Source organism: Pogona vitticeps, chromosome 5, assembly GCF_051106095.1.
Source record: "Pogona vitticeps strain Pit_001003342236 chromosome 5, PviZW2.1, whole genome shotgun sequence".
Taxonomy (NCBI): Eukaryota; Metazoa; Chordata; class Lepidosauria; order Squamata; family Agamidae; genus Pogona; species Pogona vitticeps.
Genome location: NC_135787.1, coordinates 74,922,167 through 74,942,706, shown reverse-complemented (window position 1 = coordinate 74,942,706; position 20,540 = coordinate 74,922,167). Strand labels below are relative to the sequence as shown.

The following is a 20,540-nucleotide window of genomic DNA, read 5'->3' as shown; positions in this document are numbered from 1 at the left end:
GAATCGCCCATTTAGCCGCTAGAGCCTCCTTCTCTATGGTAGCATATTTCTGCTCCCTGGGAGTCAATTTCTTGCTCACATACATGATGGGATATCCGACTCCTTCTCTTTCTTGCGCCAGCACAGCCCCAATTCCCCTATTAGACGCATCGGTCTATACTATAAAAGGGAGTGAAAAATCAGGAGCATATCTTTTGGGAAGTTCATTAAGGATTACCTTCAATTTATCAAAGGCCACCTGCTCCAACGTCCCCCACTTAACTAATCTAGACATTTTCTTCTTGGTGAGGTTGGTGAGAGGGGCTGCTATTTCTGCAAAATTTGGTATGAACTGTCTATAATACCTGGCCAATCCCAAAAACTTGTACTTCCTTCTTTGTTTTTGGGATATGCCAATCCATTAACTTCTCTACCTTCTCTGCTATGGGTTGTATTTCTCCTTTACTCACCACGTGACCCAGAAACCGGACCCTCTCATGCGCAATTTTGCACTTGACTGGATTAACAGTTAATCCGGCCTTTCTGAGTTCTCTTAGTACTTGCGCTATGTGTTTCAAATGATCGTCCCAACTTTTTACTGAATATAAGGATGTTGTCTGTGTAAGCACCTGCAAATCCTCTCATGGGTTCTAACACTTTATCCATTAAATGTTGAAAGGTCACACCTGCCCCATGCCACCCAAACAGCATTCTCCGGAAATGGTACAACCCTTTAGGGGTAACGAAAGCCGTCTTTGTCTTCTGCTCTTAAAGGAATTTGCCAATAGCCTTTAGAAAGGTGTAGAGAGGTTAAGTAACTGGTGCCCATTAGCCTTTCAAGCAAATCTTCAATTTTCGCCATAGGGTATGAATCAAATTTAGAAAATTCGTTCACCTTTCGAAAATCTATACATAATCGGACCTTACCATCTGGTTTAGGAACTACCACTGGTTAACTCCTCCATGGACTTTGTTATGGTTCGATTACTCCTAAATTTACCATATCGTCCACTTCTTTATTGATTACTTCCTTTAAGTGGAATGGCCAGCTCCTCCCTCCACTACGTACCACAACACCTATATCAGTATCTATGTGATGCTCCACCATATTAGTGCTACCTGGTTTAGGTAAGAAAACATCTCGGAATTCCTTCTCTAAGCTTCTTATCTGGGCAACTTGCCTCACAGTCAAATTCTCTCCTAGGGTAGTTTCCGTATTTCCTACCTTGCACTCTGAGGTTTCGGGTCCGTAATCTTCCTCACCTACTTCCCCCAACAACACTTCCCTCTCATTCCACTCTCTTAGTAAATTCACATGGTAAATCCCTGTTTTCTGTTTCTTGTCTGGAGTCTTGATTTCACAGTCTATTTTCCCTATTTGCCTAACCACTTCATATGGGCCTTGCCATCGTGCAAACAATTTGGCATTCTCTGCAGGTAGTAGCAGTAGAACTTTCTGACCTGGTTTAAAATGCCTAAGGGATATTTTTTCGTCGTATCTCTTCTCCTGCCTGGCTTGCACTTTCCCTAAGTGCTCTTTAGCAATCTCTGCTACTTTCTTCAAATGTTCTCTCATCTCAAGCACATGTTGTACAGCTAAGTGGGAGGTGTCCTCCCCGCTTTCCCACTTCTCTTTAATCAAGTCTAATATTCCTCTAGGATTCCACCCATACATCATCTCAAAAGGAGAGAATCCCGTGGACACCTGTGGTACCTCTCTTATTGCAAACATAAGCGGCGCCATCTTCTAGGTTTTTCTACTACTAGTTTCCTTAGCATCCCTTTAAGGGTTTTGTTAAACTGCTCCACCAGCCCATTGGTTTGAGGATGATAGACGGTGGTATGAATGGGTTCTACATGTAGGAGTTTCCACATCTCTTTTAAAGTCAAACTCATAAAATTACTCCCTTGATCCGTCAGAATTTCCTTTGGAAATCCCAACCTGGTAAAAACTTGCATCAATTCTCATGCAATTACTTGAAAGGCAAATGGTTGATGTTCCCCTTCTTTTCTCTTTTCCTCCATTTTGTCCATTACGGACGGCACACTCTTTTTATCTGCTCCTTCACACCCTTAACAAACTCAGGTTGTGGTAGGTGGGGTTCTGTCATGTTTTTCTTAAAACCACCCTGGAAAGTAAATTATTCTGACAGACAAGGACTTTTCTCAAGCCACACATTAAGCTTCAGGACAAGCAGGTTTTGCTTTTGACCTTGCACTACAGTCATTTCACCAAGACTAATTTCTTTCTCTCCCTCCACCCGTACTTTGGCTTTGTTTTTTTATATTTTGCAGAAAACATTGTTTTTTTAAGTAGAGATATACTACTATATTGCTTTTTTTAAAGTGCATTGTATCAGAAAAGAACAGTATACTAAAGGGATGTGCACCATCACAAAATGACTGTTGTGGTAGACACGGACCATCGTAAAATACTCATTTCACAGACATAAACTGATGTGGTTTCGAGATAAGTAGTTTCCCCAAGGTACTGATTATAAATTAGAGGAATGATAGGAATCCCCAACTCATTTGACAGGGGGCAGAAAAAACATATATGCCAGTACAGTATTCCACAACTCCAGGTACAGTGGTGCCCCACTAGATGACGACCTCGCAAAATGACAAATCCGCATGACAATGAGGTTTTGTGATCGCTACAGCGATTCACAAAACTTTCCAATGGGCGGTTTTTGCTGGATGATGTTTGGGTCCGTGCCTCGCAAACAACGATTTTGGCACTGATCGGCGCTTCGCAAAATGGGTGTTTTCCGGACCGATGCTTCACAGGACAGCCATTTTAACAGCTGATTGGTGCTTCGCAAAATGGCTTCCCTATGGGCAATCTTTGCAAAACGACGACCATTTTTCTCCATTGGAACGCATTAAACGGGTTTCAGTGCATTCTAATGGGGAAACAATTTTCGCAAGATGATATTTTCACAAGACAGCTATTTCTATGGAATGGCTTATCATCGTCATGCGGGGCACCACTGTACTATTTGCCCTGTTGTTTTTTTTACATGCCCCTTTTTCTGCCCTTTCTCCCATGACCTTTGCCATTCAATTTGCATCCACTGGACACCATCTCTCCTATTTTCTGCTGTGCCCACATAGACACCTATCTGCTTTTCCTCTTTAAACCCCATCTACCTCTTTTTCTACCGGCCATAATTCTGTGTTACCTGTCTTTTTCCCTTCAGAACGCTAATGCAGTGGTTTAGGCCAGGCGCAGCTGAAGTGTTTCTTCAAGGGCCAGAATAGAAGTAGGTGTGTGAAGCAGAGGAACAGTATATATTAGGAAAACCATTTAAAAAGTTTAAAAATTATTTTTATTGCACTCTGATTCTGAAAGAAAGTAGGCATCACTTCAGTCTCTAGGGCACATTGGTGCCATGGGCACCATGGTGAAGGCACCAGTTCTGGGGCAATTTAATCATGCTGTACAAGTGGCTGTTCCTCAGTTTCAGTACCTTCAAAGAGAGGAGGGGGAACATGCCTGTTTTTGTTTTCTTTGGAGAATTGGCAGATTATGACATTAGTGAGCACTGAACTCTTTCACAGTAAATTAGACATTTATTAATCATTAGCAGAGGTTTCTAGCTTTATACAACTGAGAAAACTCTGACTGCCCTCCCACCCATCCTTCCTTGATGTTCTATTTCTCCCCACCCTGATGCTCATCCCCTATATGCTTTTTCTCTCCCACTGCACGTGGTGCAGTTTCTTAATGACAGGTGAACTTTTAAAAAAAGAATATACTTGAATTTCGTTTGGCTCTTATTTCACTAAACTGTCCCTCTAAGAGATACTTACTCACTTAGCATTTTTGTTTTCTATGAAGATCCCATGCTGTTTGAGCAGTTACAGCTAGATGAGCTGGACATGGACCTTTCTCATCATACAAGTAGTCAGGTACAAAGGACTGAACCAGTGCATGAACTGACTCAAAATTCAGTTGCTTCAGACTTCTTTCCTTTCATGGATCACTGGAATGTCCAGACACAGAAAGTATCACTCCGGGAGATAATGTCCGAAGAAATAGCCTTACAAGAAAGACAAGATGAGGTAGGATTACTGCCTACTATAATCTCTGAACTGCATTTCTCCCATATCCTGAGCTGCAGTGTGTAGCAGTGTATAAGATCATAAATCAGTTGATAGGCTTCCCATGTATTTGGACATTTTGTCCCAGTTCCCTCTCTTGTTCACCTTTATTTCTCAATGGTATTACAGCAGCCATTTTTTTTAAAAAGAGTGCTTTAAAAGTACTGTGTACTTTTTGGGTAAGGGAAGGAATGGCGGTGGGGGTAGAACATGCCCACATAGAAGAAAGGTTAGATATCTTATATCTATCCCCTCTTCTAGTCCTACCCCCAACCAGGTGGTATCAGGTGACCATATCAGCAAACCCTCGAGCCACACGGTGCTGCTGATGAATGCCAGGTCAGTACAAAATAAGACTGCCCTCATCTATGATGTAATTCTGGATGAGGGTGCTGACCTGGCATGCACTACTCAGACCTGGGTGGGAGAGGAGGGTGGTGTCCCCCTCTCCCAGCTGTGTCCGCCTGGGTACTCGGTCCAGCACCAGTGCCGCTCAGAGGGTCGGGGAGGGGGAGTTACTCTAGTCTATAGGAGTTCTATCTCCTTCACCAGGCTTCCTATCCCTTTGAGAGGAGATCTTGAGGGCCTGTATTGTGTCTTGGGCCTGTGAGACAGATTAGGGATTCTGTTGGTGTACCGCCCAACAGTCTCCCTGCCTGAGCTGACAGAGGTAGTCTCGGACCTGGTGTTGAGGATTCCCAGGCTGTTGGTTCTGGGGGACCTCAACATCCATGCCGAGGCTGCCTTGACAGGGGCGGCTCAGGACTTCATGACTGCCATGACAACCATGGGGCTGTCTCAATATGTCATTGGCCTGACACATGAGAAGGGGCATACCTTGGACCTGGCTTTCTCAACGGGACTGGAAGATGGTGGTTTGGATGTGGAGGGGCTGGCTGTGACCCCGTTGTCATGGTCAGACCACTTCCTGGTCAAGTTTAGTCTATTAGCTTCTTCTCCCCTCTGCAAAGGTGGGCGATCTATTAAGATGATCGCCCTCAGAGACTAATGGATCCAGATGGTTTTCTGAATGCTCTGGGGGATTATCCCTCTGATATGGTCAGCGCTCCTGTCGAAGCTCAGGTCACCCTATGGAATAGGGAGATGACCCGGCGGTTGACACGATTGCGCCTAAGTGCCCTCTCTCTGCACGTAGAACCCTGACAGCTCCTTGGTATACTTCTGAACTGTGAGCAATGAAACGAGAGGGGAGACGGCTGGAGCGCAGGTGGAGGAAATCCTGCTGGGAGTCCAATCGAACACAACTTAGAGCCCATTATCGGGCCCATTTTGTGGCAACATTGCTGGCGAAACACCAGTATTTCTCCAGCTGTATTGCTTCCTCAGAATGTCATCCAGCAGAGCTGTTTCGGTTAGTCCGGGATCTTCTTCAACTGGGAAATCCAGTGGAGGTCTCGGGCTGCTCATCAGCTCGCTGTGATGAGTTTGCTATTTATTTTGAGGGAAAAATCACTCAGATTTGCAGTGGGCTGGACTCCACCATTACTGCAAAATCAGAAGATGTGTCCAGTGTGCCGTGCTTAAGTCAAATATTAATGGATGAGTTTCAATTGTTGAGACCTGAGGATGTGGACAGGGTGCTTGGATCTGTCCGTTCTACCATCACTCCACTCCACCCTTGCCCATCTTGGCTAATTGGAAGATCTGCCAGGGGATTTGCACTTGCGTCCAGGAGGCCGTGAACGCCTCTTTGAGAGAGGGAGTGGTCCCTACCACCTTGAAAGAGGTGGTCATTCAGCCACTCGTTAAAAAGCCTAACCTGGACCCAAGGCTGGTAGTTAACTACCGACCAGTGGCAAACCTCCCTAATTTGGGTAAAGTGTTGGAGCGGGTTGTGGCTGAGCAACTCCAGGCACTGCTGGATGAAACTGATTTTCTGGATCCATTTCAATCAGGTTTCAGGCCGAGTTTTGGTACGGAGATTGCCTTGGTCGCCCTTTACCGGGAGAGAGATGGGAGGAGTGTGACCCTGTTGATACTCCTGGACCTCTCAGCGGCTTTCGACAACATCAACCATGGTGTCCTTCTGGATAGGCTGGCTGGGTTGGAAGTTGGGGGCACTGTTTTATGGTGGTCCGCTCCTTCCTGGCTGACCATGTCCAGAGGGTGGTGCTGGGGGACAGTTGCTCTGTCCCATGACATAAATGTCATGGGGTTCCTCAGGGCTCAATACTGTCCCCTGTGCTGTTTAACATCTACATGAAACCACTGGGAGAGGTCATCAGGAGATTTGGGCTGAGGAGTCAGCAATATGCTGATGACACTCAGCTCTACCTCTCATTTTCCACCAATCCAGGTGAGGCGGTTTCTGTGCTGAACTTGTGTCTGGACCTGATAATGGACTAAATGAAGGTTAATAAATTGAAACTCAATCCAGACAAGACGGAAGTGCTGTTAGTGGGTGCTTCACCGGACAGGCTGGAGGGCCATTTCCCTGCCCTGAATGGGGTTACATTCCCCCTAAGGGACAGGGTCCACAGCTTGGGGGTGCTCCTGGACCCCAGTCTAACTCTGGAAGCCCAGGTGGACTCAGTGGCCAGGGGCACCTTCCTTCAGCTGCGGAAATATTTATTTATTTATTTATATTTATTTATTGGACTTATATACCGCCCCATAGCGCTACAAGCACTCTCCGGGCGGTTTACAATTTTTAATTATACAGGCTACACATTGTCCCCCCAGCAAGCTGGATACTCATTTTACCGACCTCGGAAGGATGGAAGGCTGAGTCAACCTTGAGCTGGCTACCTGGGATTTGAACCCCAGGTCGTGAGCACAGTTTTAGCTGCAGTACAGCGTTTTAACCACTGCGCCACGAGGCTCCTTTTGTACCAGCTTTGGCCCTACCTGGACGAGTGGAGTCTCATGACAGTTACACACACACTGGTAACATCTTGTATAGATTACTGCAATGCTCTCTACGTGGGGCTGCCTTTGAAGACGGTCCGGCAACTGCAACTGGTCCAGAATCGAGCTGCGCAGCTGGCGAGTGGTGGGGCCGCTAGGGGACTATTCAAGCCGATTCTGATTAAATTACATTGGTTACCAGTTGCTGCCCGGGCCCAATTCAAAGTGCTTGTTTTGACATATAAAGCCCTAAACGGCTTGGGCCCTGGATACCTGAAGGACCGCCTCCCTCCATATGAGCCTACCCGGCAGTTAAGATCTAGCCAGGGGGCCCTTTTGAAAGAGCCGTCCCTCAAGGAGGTATGAGGGATTGCTTGTAGACAAAGGGCCTTTTTGGCAGCTGCCCCCAGACTATGGAACACCATCCCGACCGAGATTCGTCTGGCGCGGATGTTGATGACGTTTCAGCACCAGGTCAAAACCTTCCTGTTCCAGAAGGCTTTTTATTGAAATAATATCAACTGTGGGTCCTGGTGGCAATTTTTAGAGTATCTATTTTTATTGTATTTTAATTGTTGTAAGCCGCCCAGAGACCTTTGGGTAGAGTGGGTGTCGTATAAGTTAAATAAATAAATATGGCTGCATTACCAAGATTTTGAGTTATTCTTTCCTACTAAGAAATGGAGAGGGTAGCAACTCTACCTGTAAGGGCTGTAAGATTGGGAGCCCAATCACCTTTGCATTAATAATTAAGATTGCAATATGATATGTAGTTTCTGGGGAGCTTACTTCTGAGTTTGTGATTGCAGTAGAGAAGAAAATGGGGCATATTTGCATACTCTCATATAATTTCCAAAGTACTGGAAAAGTAAAGGATAGGATTGAACAGAAACACTTGCTTTTTTGTTTGAAGAAAGATTAAAAGCCTGCTTTTACTTCATCAGCCTTTGATGATTTGTCTGCTTAACTCTGGTACACCACCATTAGTAAGATCAAAATAAATCAAGTTTGGAGAAATGGCCTACCGGTCTTAGGCTCCTTGTTCACCTGAGATGCCTTGTCTATTTCAAAAGCTAGATTAGTAAATTCCATCCTGTTAGAAGCAGGGTGGGGGTGGCAGTACTTCTATGGATCTGCTTTGTTCCAGGGTTGCCCTATACATTTAGCTTTTTGTGTATGAAATCTGTTCTTTATGAAGAAGTTTTGTGGATATATGAATACAAAATATCTCTCTCTTTTTGTTTAGAAACATTTTCCTTTCATGACTAGAAAAGATTGTGCTGCTAGACTGAAAGAGAAGCAACTCTTGGAGATATTCCCAACTATTAATCCGAATTTCTTGATGGACATCTTCAAGGACAACAAGTGAGCTCTTATTTAATATGATCCATATCAGTAACATAGGAATTATTCTGTTGGAAAGACTAGTTACTACTGCAGATTAATATATTCAGTATTGTAAATTTAAAGTGCTGGTGCTAATTTCTAAGGATTTAAGTGGATTGGCATTTCAGTTAGCAGAAGAACCTCTTTATCCCATATCCTTCTCACATACTTGAATAGAAGTATCATTGTCAGGGGGTTCCATTCCAGGTCTTTTTACTGTCTGAGTTAAGGCTGGCCGTGACACAAGACAGAACCTTATTAGCAGTGGTGCCCTGCTGTGGAATTCTCTCTTGTCTAAGGGGCTTGCTGGCACCAGGTTTGAAAAGCGTTTTCTTCTGGCACATTTTTGGCATGAAGGGTGAGCACTTTGTGACCCTATATGTTGCTGGACTGCAACATCTGTCATCTCTCCCCATTGCCTTTGTTGGCTAAGGCTGATAGATATTGTAGTCCAACACCATCTGGATTCAGCAAGGAAGTAGGCATTGTTGGGCCATCATCAATAGTTTCATTAAAGATATTGCATAAGGTTAGTTGCCCTGCCACTTGTACAGAGTTGAGCAAGTTGCATGGTTTCAGAGCGCCACCAGAAGGTGGGACTAGTGCACCACTTCTGAGTACTTATGCCAAGGAAATCCTTTAAAAGGGTTGCCACAAGTCAGAATCCAGTTGACAAAACACAGTTATTAACCTTAAGGGTACTTTGATAGACAACTGAAATTAATTCAGAGTATAAAGATCAAGAATTAGAATGTTCTGTCCTCTTGTTTTTTTCTTTTTACAGTGTTATTTTCTGCTTTATTCCATGAACATATTTATCCTAAATTATTCACTGTGCTTTTAAATGGTTTTGTCTTAGTTATTCTTTGGAACAAACTGTGCAGTTTCTGAATACCGTTCTGGAAGCAGATCCAGTAAAAACTGTTGTGGCTAAAGAAACTACTCAGGGTACTACTCTCTCTTCTTGCGGTATACCAAAGAAAAAGGTAATGACCATTTTGTGCAGTCATTAGCAAAGACATTTTCTGAAAAATAGCTTTATGTAACTGCTTAGTAAGGAGATGTTTTAGGAGTATATGTTTTTCTCTTCTTCGCTGTTCTGAACTAAAGAAATAAATGATGATTTTGGAAGCTCTTCTACACACCATGAAATTGCCTTAAAAGCATCAGGCTGCATCCTAACTGTGGCTATTATGAATTACAGGTGAAAAAAATCAAGGAGCCAGAGGACAATCTCATTGAAAAAGTGTTCCAAGACTTTGAATATCCAGGATATGATGACTTCAGGGCTGAAGCTTTCCTTCACCAGCAGCATAGGCAAGAGTGTCTAAGAAAAGCTGGGGAAGCATACCGCAAGGGAATGAAGCCAGTAGCTGCATTTTATGTCCAACGGGTATTATATGTTTTTTGCCAGTTATTATACAACATGTGCTTTGTTGAATCTGACTTTTTGTCAAGGGTAATGGCTGTTAGTTTGATACTTACAGTGGTGCCCCGCTTTACGATTGCCCCGCATTATGACAAAACTGCATTACGACAATCTTTTTGCGATCACAATTGCGATCTCAAAACGATGGTCTAAATGGGGTTTTTTCACTTTGTGATAATCGGTTCCCTGCTTCGGGAACCGATTCTTCGCAAAACGATGTTTTTTAAACAGCTGATTGGCGGTTTCAAAATGGCCGCCGGGTAAACAAAATGGCTCCCTGCTGTTTTCTGGGACGGATTCCTCGCAAGACAGGCAACGAAAATGGCTGTCCTATGGAGGATCTTTGCTGGACAGTGAGTTTTGACCCCATTGGAACGTATCGAAGGGGTTTCGATGCATTTCAATTGGGTTTTTTTCACATTACGATGTTTTCGCTTTAACAACGATTTTCCTGGAACGCCTCTTTTTTGAAATCTCGCTCTCGCTGTAGCTCTTTTTGTAGTGAGACTTGCTTCACTATTATTTTAAATCAACCACTGTTACAATTTTTATTTTATGCAAAAACAATACAATATTCAGGAAATCAGATAGCAAATATATCTGTTTATACCAGATATAAAATTAAAATTAGCTTATACGTACTAACATCTAATTTTGAGGTAGATGTTTGCATGCTTGCAGTTGTTAGAGGACAGGTATTTGTAGGACTGTGTTAGTCTATGTTGTGAAGAATAGCTAGGCAGAACAAGTATAAACTGTTCTCCCTGTCACAAGAGATACCTTTAGTAAAAGAATGTCTATATTTTGGATGCTTTCTCAACTCCGTTGACAGCTATAGTGGCCAGTATTTGCACTTCAAACTGCTGTCAAGCAGTGATAAAATCAGGAATGGGTATAATGCCCCCCTTTGGCCAAATTTGGCTTCCAGGAACTTTTTTTTCCCCAAAAGATCATACTGTGAAAATGCAGTTTGTATGTGTATGTGAATGTTTTAAATTGTTTAACCAAAAGCCTCCAGGAGCAATGGTTTTCGATTTGAGGGGGTTCCACAAAATTAAAAAATAGCAAATGTATCTGAGGGGGTTCCACAAAATTAAAAAATAGCAGATGTATCTGGGTACTTATTGTTTCCAGTTTTATTTAAAACAATGAGACCCATGATGGGAGCTGGGGCAGAAATATGACCCTTATGTCCCCTGATATCCCCCATGTATGGTATAGGTGAGTGACAACGCAAGGCAGCATGATACAACTTACTAGTTACAAGCACTGGGACCTGACAGGCTACATTAAGGCAGGCCAAGTTGAATATTTAGCTTTTCTTTTTCAGCAGTAGATCCCATGCTATCACAAATTATGACTGAATCTCTTCAATTTTCAAAAGTGATGTTTCATCGATCAGTTCACATGTTTTTTTAAACCAAGTATATAGCTCTCTTACACAGACAGAATAGTGTTTTTGAACCAACTCTGGAAAACCTACCACGTATGATTGTATTAGAACACTGAGAAAGAATTTGATTGTACTGTTCTGATTGTTATTTGTGTTCAGTTCTGCATCATGTTTACTTTCCTCTTCCATTTTCCTTCCTGTCTTTTTGAACTCTATCCCTACTTCACACCAGCTTGTTGATTTACATCTCCTTTAAACCCATCAAACCTTATATGACTTATTTTGAAAAGTCCAGTACAGCGCGTTTTTCCTCAGGTATTAAGGCTCCCCATTTGTTGTGTGGTGTTTTGCATTTGTTTTCTTCTGTTTTTGTTTTGTTTCTAATTTGGAGCCCCACTATCAAACCCTAGAATTAAGCCACCCCTCATGATTTGACAATTGATGTATATTTGAATAAAGGGTCGCTTTCATGAGCAGAAGATGAAAGAAGCAAATCGGGATGCTGCTGTGCAAATCTTCGAGAAAGTAAATGCCTCAAAGCTGCCTGTAAACCTTTTGGACCTGCACGGTCTTCATGTGGATGAAGCTTTGGATCATTTGGGTGCAGTGCTACAGGAAAAAACAGAAGGTAGCAGAAGACTTCTTAGGACATATTTGTTTTTCTGGAGCTGTGTATATGAATCTAGATAAATCGTATGTGCTTTATGTGTGGAACATCTCAAATTTAATTCCTGTCACTTTGTGAAAATGATCATAAATATTGTGGATATCAAAGCTGGGGCAAATTCTGACAACCCACTATCAACTGAAGGAAACATGTGGGCTAAACCAATGATCCAAGACAGTACAAAGCTGCTTCATTTGTCCATGTAATACACTGCATATTATTTTATAATCACTGTGTTGAATGTTGTTAGACATATACCTTAAAAAAACAACTAGATCTCTAAAGAGAGAATATTGTGACCCTTATCATTTTTGTGCAACAGAGTGCAGCCTGGCTGGTGGTAAGCCTTATCTTTACGTGATCACAGGAAGGGGAAACCATAGCCAGGGACGAGTTGCTCGCATCAAACCAGCAGTAATGAGATACCTAACAAGCCACAAATTTAGGTGAGTTAATGTACTGGGACTGAAAATTTTTCAGCTTGTATTTAACTGATTAAAAACTGGTGATTATTTTTGAGAAAGACTATCATAGTCTAGATAATTTTTATGGAGTTTCTATCATGAACGTATTATTGGGTCTGCAATATGCTATATTTCTTTTCATGTAGCTTTCATAGAGGATTCTAGAGACTTGAGCCAAGTCTACAGTTGTGTTCAAAATTATTCAACCCCCAATGCTGTAAAGGGGTTTAGGGGCTATAGTGTACATTTGGAATTGTATTCAGAATGAAATCCTACAAGGACGTTTTAAAGAACCAAATGCAACTAAAATAACATCAATTGTTTGTGTAATACAGTAGTAAATGTTTCTTTTGTGGTTTCTTCATTGCCACAATTATTCAACCCCTTAAAGACTACCACTCTGAAGAAGAGAGGTTCATTCAGGTGTTTTCGATCAGGTATTGAAAACACCTGTGGATGTCACTGAGCACCAATCAAGCATAATAACCACCAATTAGGCAGCTTTAAAATGACTGTGATACTCGGCTCCTTCTAGACATTTACTGGTGTGGTTACAAACATGGTGAAGTCAAGAGAATGGTCCAGGAAGACAAGAGAAGAGGTGATTTGTCTTCACAGGAAGGGCAATGGCTATAAGAAGATTGCAAAGAAGTTAAACATACCAAGAGACACCATAGGAAGCATCATTCACAAATTCAAGGCAAAGGGCACTGTTGAAATGCTACCTGGTCGTGGAAGAAAGAAGATGCTGACTTCGACTGCTGTGCGCTACCTAAAGCGTAGAGTGGTGAAAAGTCCCCGTGTGACTGCTGAGGAACTGAAAAAAGATTTGTCAGATGTGGGTATAGAAGTTTCAGCTCAGACAATAAGGCGCACACTGCGTAATGAAGGTCTCCATGCCAGAACCGCCAGGTGCACCCCCTTGCTGTCTCCCAAGAATAAGAAGAGTCGAATGCAGTATGCCACAAGTCATGTGGGCAAACCACAAAAGTTGTGGGATAGTGTTCTGTGGACTGATGAAACAAAATTAGAACTGTTGGGGCCCATGGATCAACGCTATGTTTGGAGGAGGAAGAACAAGGCATATGACGAAAAGAACACCTTGCCTACTGTGAAGCATGGCGGAGGGTCAATAATGCTTTGGGGCTGTTTTGCTTCTGCAGGTACAGGGAAGCTTCAGCGTGTACAAGGTACCATAAATTCTCTTCAGTACCAGGAGATACTGGATGAAAATGTGATGCAGTCCGTCACACACCTGAGGCTTGGGAGACGTTGGACCTTTCAACAGGACAATGATCCCAAGCATACCTCCAAGTCCACTAGAGCATGGTTGCAGAGGAAAGGCTGGAACATTTTGGAGTGGCCATCGCAGTCACCAGACTTAAATCCGATTGAGAACCTCTGGTGGGACTTAAAGAAAGCAGTTGCAGTGCGCAAGCCTAAGAATTTGACTGAACTGGAGGCTTTTGCCCATGAAGAATGGGCGAAGATACCCGTAGATCGCTGCAAGACACTTGTGTCAAGCTATGCTTCATGTTTAAAAGCTGTTATAACTGTAAAAGGATGTTGTACTAAGTACTAAGATTGAATGTCACTTGGGGGCTGAATAAAAACTAATAATGATGTGAGCACAGAAAAGACATTTGTGGTTATTTCATTATAAACTTAAGGTTATATTTCTCTGACCTACAAGTGCCTCTTTCATGTAAATGTAAGCAAGATGACTGAATGATCAAAATCAATGTCAAAATGGCCAAAACATTCAATTTCAGTGGGGGTTGAATAATTTTGAACACAACTGTATATGAAACTCCATGGTGCCATTGTTCTAATGTGAAGATTGATTCGGTTGGTTTAACTTCCATTGATGGTAATGGCCTGCTCATACTCATATGAAAAGTGAACAAGGAAATGTGTGCAAACAGAATATTTCAGTAGATTTCTTGGTGCTCGCCATACAGTATGTGTCAGTCTGCAATTCCCATTCTGGCCCTTGGCCAATCCATCTGAATGGCAGGGCTGTAATAAAATTGAAGCCAATGGTAGAGTAGTAGCTGAAGTAACTGATGTAGAGTTAATAAAATGGGATTGTGGAGGAAATCAGAGGAAACAAAAAATGAATTTGCTCCTCTAGCTTTTGAGGCAAGGCCAAATGCCTACATTGTACTCTGTCATACTTCTCGGTCATTTTTGTTGTTGTTTTGTTTTGTTTTTGATGCTGGAAAATATTTCATATTATATCCAGAGGAACAGCTGCTTTGTTTGATAGGTACACGGATTTCTTTTTTCTTCCAGCAAAAGCAGTTTCCCTTCTCCACACCATATCACAACCTACTTTATAAAACTTCCTCAGTTTACTAAGTGATACGAGGGTTGCTGTTCATGTAATATAAATTCCCATAATATAAACTATATTACTTTAATCCTTCCCCGTTTTCTTAAAATATATATGTAAGATGTCCCCCCTGCCCCCAATATCTATTCTTCCTTTTTTTGTCAAAAGGTGATTGTTCCAGGTATGGTTTTTCTAAATGCAGAAGATGTCTTCCACTCATGAAGGGCTGTTTATACCTTGTGCTAGAGTGTTACATGACACAAGTGAAACTAAAAAAAGCAATGATGGTCTGTCCCTGCAGTCTCTTGCAAAAGAATGAGAAAGTAACTGTTGTGTTGTTGTGCAATTGTAGATGGACTAATAGCTGCTTTCCTTCCAGTCATGGTTGTTTAAAATTTAACCCGGTCTAACTGCCCATATTTTTGATTCACAGGTTCACAGAAATAAAGCCAGGCTGCCTGAAAGTCATGCTGAAGTAAATGAGTGTCACCAAGAGAACTGCAAAAGTTCATATTACAGAAAAAATGTATTTGTTTTGCTATGCTACTTTAAAGAACAATATTTAACTTATTTTTAGCATGGGGAGGCAAAGAATTCCCTATATGAAACAGTATCTGATTTTTAAAGGGAAATATTTTTATATGCATTTTCCTATCAAGCAGCGTGTGTGACATGTTTCAGTACAAGAAATTAACTTTCAAAGGGAAGCAGTTTTGAAACACTCCGTCCTTCTCAAATAATATTTTAAAACAAGCCTGGTAATTTTAAGCCTTACTGCAAAGAGTGTTTCACCTGTTTTGAAATAATCTAAAGTTTTTTTGTGAGATGAAGTGATATAATAAATCTAACAAGAAGTGCTAACTAAGATTTATATTCTTGTATTTCCATGTAAGAGTCCTTTTTCTCTTTATAGAGAGGAAAGGAAGAGAGACATATCATCTTGTGCCACAATGAACTGTTCTTTCCCTCCTGTATACTGAAATATTGTATACTGTATCTTGAAAGTATTGGCAATACAGCCCAATGGGATGGTGGAACTTCATTGTGAAACAGAAAGGTACCTAACAAATCTATGAAACTGTCTTTATCTGAGCCAAGAGAATCTATTTCTCCTCCTTTTGTTTTTAACATTGACAACTAAAATTGGTGGAATTAAAGTATGTGCTTTTTACCATATTCATCTTGATCCCAAGCTCTGTGGACTAGCATTGCCAACAGAGCTCAAATTTAAATAGGGGCTTCCTTGTTTACATTGCTCTCAGGACTTAGTCTGTGAGTGCGATGGGGATCAGTAGAGAGCCTTGAAAGGTAGCGTGGTGCCCCTTCTGTAGTTTTCTTTCTACCTTGTGATTTTTACATGTGTAGCAAGTCCTCTGGACTAGGGGTCAATGCAAATTCTTGAAGAAAAGAAATAGAAGGGAACTCCTAGGTATCTACTCTCTTTACATAGAAATAAGATATGCCCTAAAATACAAGCAGATTGAGTCTATGTGACAAGTTGCTGGGTTACAGGCAGATTCAGGATCAGCAATACACAGAGAAGAACATCCTCAACTGCACTGGCTCCAATCACAATGCAGAACTACTAAAAATAAGCTACATGTATGCTGAACTTCTCGTTTTCATACTGCTATTAAATCATACATCTAGATCAAGAGCTAGAAAGCTGAAGCACTACAATGAGTGCTTGTATGTCTCAGTTATATTGATGCAGTGCCATCTGGAAAATTGTTCATTGTTTTTTGATCATAATACATTTTCTGTCAGTTTTTAAAATGTGTGAGTTCATAGCAGGCAATAAGTGTCTAGTGATAACTGGAAGTATTTTTAAACATTTTTGAATTGCAAAACAGGATAAGGCTAGTTACAGAATTAACAGGTCTCTCAGATATATCAGTTCCTCTAAATTAGTGCAGAGATATTTTTAAAGCAATGATAAAAGTGATTTATTTTATCAAAAAACTGAATATGCAATCAATGTATGCATTTCTCCTTTTTTCACAATAGAACTACAAGTGCTCTTTAAAATGATACCTTTTAATTTCACTACGCTTTTAAAACAACTGCAAATTGCACGCAAGCCATTTTGAAAATGGATGAGTGTGAAATACTTTTAATATCCAGGTGCCATTTCAGTAAAATGTTGGACTGTGTTCAAAAGCAAATGTTTCTAATGGAACAATAGATTTATACATACATGTTGTGCTCACCAGTTTATTTCAGAGACATTTGTGCATGAGTAACTAAGAGCAGATTAAGTTGCATGCATAGAATAACAAAAATGATTCACTAAAATGAATTCTAATTGGATGCATCAAACTACAATTATTCTGATCTTCCCAAAAAGATCTGTGAAAAAAGTAGGTGTTTTTTTCCCACATAGATGAGTGTAAAGTACTGCTGAGGTTAAGGTAATTTTTGAATCAGAAAACAAATATGAGTTGTTGAATGTCTGGCAGAGGCTGCAAGAGAAGAGAAACCAACACTGACTTATGTTTGCGGGGCAGATTTTTTCCCTATTTTTATAGATCAAGCATTTTAAGTATTTGTAGGGGAAAGAGGCTAACACCCTAATTACGTTCCATGGATTGAAATGGTTAACAGATTATGAAGTCTTTTTTTTAACTACATGTTTTTGTTTATCAAACTACAGTATTTACTTAGGAATGTAATGTAGAGCAGTACTGTTTCTCCAGTTAAAGTTGCACTGATATCATGTCTGTGTGGACAGGGCACACCCATCTCTTTTGTTTTATATACACCTCATGGAAGGCTATTATCCATCTATTCAAGTAGCCTGAATAGATGAATAATTTCGATCACATGTGATAATGTGTGTAATTAGTTCCCAGTGATACCCATACAGGCAAGCCATTGTATGAAGGCTTCAAAGTACTTGCTTTTAATACACAGGTTAATGGTGGTCATTTTTACATCTTTTTGAATTTTGATAAATTTTAATGTTTTTGTGTTAATTTTAGAAAATTGAAGATACTGTGCAAAGCTCACTCATTCATATAGGGCCTACCTATGAGACGTAATAGATGGATTTTGCCTCCTCTGTTTCACACTTACAATTTTAATAGACTGTTATAAAAATAACCTTGTGACGTACAGTACATACATACTCATGAGAAGAATGCAATTAGATTTGTTGAAGAAATGTAAAACGAAATCAGAATATTTGTAGCAATACTAAAGGATTTTAATATATAAGTAATAACTTTAGTAATTGCTTTGTTTTCATATTTTACTAAGCTTTAGAAAAGCACTATTCATACAGGAAGTCGGTGTCTTAAGAAAGAATTGTGATTTCCCTGTGCCCATCTTTTCAATTATTAAGGTTGGCTTAACATCCTAAAATTATGTTATGAGCATAGGTTCATATGGAGTGGGGCCATTACTTATGCTGCCAAACTTGTAATATAAAGATTTTATTGAAAAGATATTTTCTCAGGGCAATAGTTTCTGTGAAAAGTGCCTATGGAAAAGAAAGCCTTCCCCTAATTATTATTTTCAGCAGATATTATTGTGGAAGAATAATCTGAATATAATTTCTGTTAAATGTATACAATTCAGGTTTCAAAATGTTGCCTAATCTGTCATCATTGGTTGAGTGGAAGAATGTAGCACACACATTACATACCAAATACTACACAGATTTCAACCTGTGATGATGTGTGCTAGTTCACACACTATATATACTTATTGCATTTTGCATTAATAACATGATAACATGAAATATGTCTTTCAGTAATTCCTATGATCATAGCAGCACATTTTTCTGACCCTGCCCATTGTGGAAATTGCTGTTTATTATAAATGATTGTGGCAATCACATATTAACATTTCTCGTTGTTAACCTATACCTGAAAATGGTTAGGAATATTTACAAGTAGAAAAATCCTTAATGAAAAAAAGAAAAAAAGCTTTTCTTCTTTTGAAAGAAAAACCTATTTGTACCCATCTTTTTTACTGCTGGGGTTGGGTCAAATTAGCATCCTATAACGATGTAATGAGCATATGTTCAGATATGGGTTTTATTAAAAATAAATACTGTTTTTTCAAAAGAAGAAAAATACAGATCTGAACTATTGAACAAAAAATACATTATAATCAAAGTGTGTGAAAAGAAAGTAAAGTGTAACCCTGAGTTGTCATTAAAGTCTTATGGCCAGTATGTTGGTGAATTTTTTCTTTTAATTTGTTCAAGTGTATAAAATAGTTCTGGTTTCCTCTCTGTTTTGTAATGTTTGGTTGTGAGTGCGTGAATTTCTTACATGAAAACTTTCAAATAAAATTCTTAAATGAAGAAATTAAATGATCCTGTTCTTTTCCAGAAGGTCCTTACTATCAGATATTTGATTTATAATAAAATTGCATGGAAACGTATTTCCTTTGAGGACATTACTGATTCCTTAAAGAATACAGTAAGAACCCATCTTCCAGGGTAGTAAGATTTCAGAGCCTTACAGCAATCCTGTGTCTGGATTGTACCACTTTCAATTATGTTTTTGTTTCATGCTGTCAATTCAGAACTGACTTATAACTACCCTAATAAAGTTTTCAAGGTAAGTGAGATATTTAAAGAGTGGTTTCACCAGTTCAACTCCTTCCCCAATGAGTTTCCATGGCAGAGCCAGGGAATCAAGCACATGTCTCCTGAGTCCTAGCCTGTTACTCTGTCCATTACACCACTGTGGGTACCCAGCTTTAGGTTATGGGGGATGTTCTGTGGTTGATTGATCCTGCACCATACAAAAACATCCCAGTTCACAGAAAATTAGATGTTGAGAGAAAAGTGTATATCATAATTTCTCTTACATGACACTTTTCCTTATGAAGGAATTTCTCTTTCCTCTTTTTTGATATTTGCATGCAAACATATGAGGCAACCACCTGCAGTCATAAGTACAAGCTAAGAACAAGTTTATTGTTTCAAGAAGAACTCGCAACCTGTCAATTAGGCAATCAATGAAGTATTTTCAGTTCCTGGGAACTATTCTGAGAACTGTGTGCTTGTTTTTCTGCTTTGGCATCCAGGTACAATTAGTGATAGATAACAATTTGAAAGACTTGTGGGATAGATGTGTGGTCTGCATTCAGAGATTTGGATTGTGTTGTGAAAGATTCTTCTAATTCCAGTCTTTGATGGGAAATGCAGAGTTCCTTGAGATCAACAGGCAAATTCCCAAGAAGAGTGGCGGGGAGGAAAAGAGTGGTGGGGAGAAAATTCTTATAGATAAAGATATAAATGTATGATTGCTATGTAGAGAGCTAGGACTTTCCTAATTTCTTGTACTCTAACAGTATTTGTATTCATTAAAAACATATACAGTATAAAAATTCTATAACCAACTTATCTTACAGGGATACTTGTGGAGAGAAAGTGGAGAGAAAGATACCCATAATTGTATTCTTGACCTTGTAAAAGGGAAGTGAGATATGAATGTAACAAATAATTCCACAAATAGCCATCATGAGTAATGATAACCCTGTCCTCTATAGATCTGTCTAACTCCCCCCCCCTTAAGTCCTTGAAGATATTGACCACATTTTGTGGCAATGAATTCCATAAATTACATTTTGTGTCAGGCAGTATTTTGTCTGTTCTTGGTCTAAAGCCAACCAGTTACACGAGGTGATCCTGGAAGTGTTTATATTTTCTTTTATCTACTTCTTTCATTTTGTGTATGCTTTTATCACTTGCTATTATATTCTTCTGGTCCTTTCCAGTTTTTTTCCTAGACTAAAAATTCCAATTGTCTGCAAATTTAACCAATTCGTCGCTTATCCTTATTCCAGTTAATTAATGAACAATTAATGTATTAGAAATCCTAGTGTGGATCCATAAGGAGACCCTGCTAATTACGACTCATTATGATTGTTAGTTACTCCTGCCAGCCTAGCAG

General features: G+C 40.2%; 1 protein-coding gene across 3 annotated transcripts in view; it reads left to right on the top strand.

Moving 5' to 3' along the window:
- Window positions 1-18,949, top strand: part of N4BP2 (NEDD4 binding protein 2) — a 61,746-nt gene extending 42,797 nt beyond the window's left edge. For 2 of the 3 annotated variants that reach the window (XM_020786198.3, XM_073001169.2), the window contains exons 12-18: window positions 3,824-4,047; window positions 8,201-8,319; window positions 9,200-9,326; window positions 9,545-9,733; window positions 11,622-11,790; window positions 12,152-12,275; window positions 15,062-18,949. In XM_020786198.3, coding sequence (XP_020641857.3) covers window positions 3,824-4,047; window positions 8,201-8,319; window positions 9,200-9,326; window positions 9,545-9,733; window positions 11,622-11,790; window positions 12,152-12,275; window positions 15,062-15,107 — 998 coding nt within the window. In that variant the 3' untranslated portion in view covers window positions 15,108-18,949. The remainder of the gene's footprint in view (window positions 1-3,823; window positions 4,048-8,200; window positions 8,320-9,199; window positions 9,327-9,544; window positions 9,734-11,621; window positions 11,791-12,151; window positions 12,276-15,061) is intronic. The other variant, XM_020786201.3, reaches the window with a different exon arrangement.
- Window positions 18,950-20,540: the final 1,591 nt, after the last annotated feature.